Raw genomic sequence first — 4332 nt, 5'->3', positions numbered from 1 at the left:
GATATTATCAATGGCTTTAGAATTAATTATCAATCAAATTGATGTATGGAACAATGACTAGATCTTTCTATATTAGAGCAGTTTAATCATATCACATATAAAAGTTAGCATATTCAGCATTTAAAATATCTAATCTTATCAGTCCTACTTTCTGTCACGGCCAGCTTTATGTTACTCAATCATGTGTTACTTGACCACCTGTTCTCCATACCCTCCTAGGCAACATAACTACATAAAAAAATAGAACAAAAAATATTATGTTAAAAAAAGTTTTCTATAATTCACCTAAGTTGAGCATTTTAATCTTATTGTCTAAAATAATAAGCCCACTTCTTTCTGAGAACATGAAACCCAAATTTATATGTGAGCATAAGTTTTTCAATTTTAATGTAATTTATTGTCAATTATTAGAACTAAAAAAAAAGTTTTACATAAATAAATTTAAAAAAATATTAAAAATAAAACCTCGGTACCTCGGTGCGAAGAACGGGCTACATACTAGTAGGGTTTATTAGTGAGTACTTTAAATAAAAAAGAAAAAAAAGAGAATTATTATCCAAGTATCCATATACCGCCATGAGTTTTTTTTAAATGTTATAAATCTTAAATCGTAAATTTTATTTTAATTTTTTATGTAATTTTCAGCAAGCTAATATTGTTGAGCAAGACCAGAGTAATTATATTTTTCCTCTAATTCAATTTGGAGATCACTTTCTATGCGTCTGGTTAAGTTGAACATATTATGTGATTTAATCAATTTATGTGATTTTCAGCAAGCTAGTATTGTTGAGCAAGACCAGAGTAATTATAATTCTTCCTGAATTCAATGCGGAGACCACGTCTGGATAAGCTGAATACAGATGCATCTTGGGTGACACTATATACTGGATTGGATTTTGCCTGTCAAGATTCGGAAGGGAAACTTTTTACTGGTAGTAGCTAAACCTTCGGCAATGGTTGCTACTTGCTTCAATTATTAAGCAGGGAACCGATCTGTGGTGTATGCTATAGCCTATGTGCATTGGGATCAACCACTGAGAAAGGCTACCAAAGGTTAGCGAAGGAGATGGACTTTCTATGCTTAGCCAGAGCTCACTAAGTTAAAAAGTTAAAATACCCATTTTGCATTCCTGAACTATAAACATGCATGATAGGCCATAAATAATAAGGCCCAAATAAAGTGATACAAAAGCCCATATAGAGAACACCCTAGGCCCAAAACGGGATGGTCCCTGGAACACGTGGCAAAGGACAAAAATGTCAACTGTCTCATGTTACCAAAATGGAACAATTACATCCCAACCGTCCATATATAAGGATCCCAAGACAACCCAGGTGGAAGAAGGACATCCGGGCCCCACAGTCCATCCAAACCATCCAATCACTCACCAACTAAGAATGATCAAGGGCTAGGATGAAGAGGTACAAACCCCTAAAACCCTAAATGTGGGAGCCTATAAAAGGACCCAAGAAAAGGGTTTTACAGGTTAGTAAATATTTGACTGCTACACACCTATACACACACCACTATACATATATTTTGAATACCTCCTTCTTCCCTCTTCTTCTTCTTTTTCTTCAAGAAACCCCATTCTTATTCTCACACCGGAGTTTCCATGGGGACACAATCCCCCCACTCTGGTTCCGTTTTGCCGAGTCCCCTACGTAGCAGGTTAACCATACATCATACGCCACGTGGATAGGGCTCGAGCTTACGTGAGAGAGGAGAAGACCCGGGAAGAAACAAAGTTATCATTGGCGCTAGAAGGAGGGGTCGAACCTCCGGTAGAGTGGTACCATTTCCAGTTACGATTGTACGGTTTCAAAAATCAAGAAAACCCCTCCCAAGTAAGTACAATACCCTCACTCTCCTTTTAACCCACTATTTGTATCTTTTGTTCCAACATAGCCACACACTTCATTGTACTTGTAATCCTTTTTCCATACTCTGTTTTAAAAAAATAGCCTTAAGGAAAAGTAAAACCTCGGTCTCGGGAACTATTCAGCCCACTTTTTTCCCACCCAGGGATGGCGAGATGGAGGAGATAGAAGATGAGCCCCCATAACTCGTGCTTCATCTCAACTCCAGCTCACGGACCAGAGACTAACCATCAAGAAAACGGCTCACAAGTATGCTGAAACTTCTGCGAATCCTTGGGGAAACATGACCCCGGAGCAAATCCAAATAGCTGTGGACCTATGGAAAGAAAAGAATCACAAGAATCCTAAAGCTCGTCCGGGAGACCAAGAGGAACACTCCGGAGAATCTCGAGGCTCAGTCTTGGACCGAATCGGTAAAACCAAGAGGCCTTCTGAAGATGCCCGCAATGAAATCAAGAGAGCCGCTCTCCGAGACCATATCCGGAAGGAAGAAGAGGCCAAGGCCAAGGCTAACATTGAAAAAAGGATTCAAGAGGAGGAGGCGAAACAAAAGAAAAAGACACGCAGAGTTCATGTCTCCTCAGACTCCGAGCAAGAAAAAGAGTCTAAAAAGGAGTAGATGGTCGGGCTCTCCGGGACCTCAAAAGAAAGGTAGAGGGAGACGTGGAGTCAGGGCGATGACCACGCCCTTCACCAGAAAACTAGAGTCCACCCTCAGGGAACCCAGCCTTAAAAACTTCGACTTTGATTATTTTGACGGACTTGCCGACCCCGAAGGGCAGCCAAACTACTTTGAACATATCTCAAATATCTACGATTACAACGACCTCACCAAGTGCCGCTTCTTTGCTTCAACTTTAAAGGGAGGGGCACATAAATGGTTCAGTAGAATTTCCTCCCAAAGCATCGACTCTTGGAAAGACTTTCGAAAAATGTTTTTAAAGAGATTTCGGGCAAACCGCATGAACGAACTCCAGATGTGTCACCTGGAAACCATTCAACAAAGAGGTAGAGAAACACTGCCCGAGTTCATCAAGAGATTTCAGGAATTGGTCAACCAGCTCTCCAACCTCGAGGACAAGGAAGCCGTCAATATCTTTCGACGAAACCTTCACCCGGTTTCGTGCGAAGGTTACGTCAAAGACTTGATTCACAGAGAGCCCCAAAGCCTTGCTTCTGCTTATGCATTGGCTTCAAAATTTATCAAGGAAAATGACTTCCTCACTTCCATGAAGATGAATAGACGAATCTGAGATGATGATGAGTCTCCGGAGCACCGCTCCTCTTACAGGAAAGAGAAGAGGTTCAAGACAGACCGGCAGGCTAACTACATACAGCAGTCTCAGGGAACCCCACCCCGAGATAGCTACTCCAGACCCTAGAAGATCGAAAAGAAGCCCAAGCCCAACAAAGAGCCCAAACCGGAGCCCGAATGGACACCCCTCAACAGGCCCCGGGCTGATATCTTAAGGGAGGTTAAGGGGAAACCCTTTTACTACCCATCAAAGCCATTATTGGCACCTCTGGAGAACAGGACACGTGAAAAACATTACGGGTACCATGAGGATCATGGCCATACCACGGAAAACTGCTTCTCCTTCAAAATGTTCATTGAAGACCAGATCAAGAAGGAAAACATGAACCAGTACCTGCAAAGGAGACTAAGTGACAAAGACAAGGCCTCTAATAGTGGCAAGCACGTGGTCGACATGATCTTCGGAGGAGCCTCCTCTCCCCCCGGAGCCCAGACATGGACAATGATATCATGATGATCCAACCCTTCGAAGATGAACCCATATATTTCTTTAATGCTGATTACGAGGGCCTATATTCTGAACACAATCTAGCCCTGGTCATGACTCTCGACATCGCCGACAATGAGGTAAAAAGAATTTTGGTTGATAACGGCTCCTCGGCTAACATTGTTTTTAGCACACACTTAACAGGATGAAATTGGGACACCTTCGTATGGATCCTTGCCATGAAGACCCCCCTCTACGGATTCGGGAATAATATGATCCCGATCCGCGGGGTAATATATCTCCCCGTAGTCTTTGGCACTGCACCCCAACAAGTCTCTCATGTCATGAAATTCTACGTGATAAATGCTACATCCTCTTACAACATGATTCTGGGGAGGCCCACTATCAACAAGCTCCAGGCATTGGAGAACTCAAAGGGGCCAGAAACGCGTTTGGGAGATGTTATGGGCAAGCTCTGATGATGGTTGAAACTGAACCGGAGAACAGGAAGAAGGCAATGGCCTTACCTAAAGGAAAAATCCGCAAGAAATATCGCGAGCATCTCAGCAAAAGGCCAAAGTTGGACATCAACATGATAGAGGATTCAGAGTACGACATAACCAACGCTGATGCCCAGATACAAAAATTCGTGGAGGTAAAGGAAAAGACCAAAGTGGAGCTGGCTGCACAAACTGTTCAGATAGAGCTA

At 42.4% G+C, this 4332-nt stretch overlaps 1 protein-coding gene across 1 annotated transcript; it reads left to right on the top strand.

The window, feature by feature from the left end:
• The first annotated feature begins 2558 nt into the window (after window positions 1-2558).
• On the top strand, window positions 2559-3134 carry LOC141718765 (uncharacterized). The gene has a single exon (XM_074521150.1). The coding sequence runs from the start codon at window positions 2559-2561 to the stop codon at window positions 3132-3134; it is 576 nt and encodes a 191-aa protein (XP_074377251.1).
• Window positions 3135-4332: the final 1198 nt, after the last annotated feature.

The sequence above is a fragment of the Apium graveolens genome, chromosome 4 (assembly GCF_009905375.1).
Source record: "Apium graveolens cultivar Ventura chromosome 4, ASM990537v1, whole genome shotgun sequence".
Taxonomy (NCBI): domain Eukaryota; kingdom Viridiplantae; phylum Streptophyta; class Magnoliopsida; order Apiales; family Apiaceae; genus Apium; species Apium graveolens.
Note: the sequence above shows the minus strand (reverse complement) of the source record. Positions and strands in the feature narration are given on the sequence as shown.

Coding starts and splice junctions, on each gene's coding strand:
- LOC141718765 (XM_074521150.1), top strand. CDS start 2,559: ATGACCACGCCCTTCACCAGAAAACTAGAGTCCACCCTCAGGGAACCC.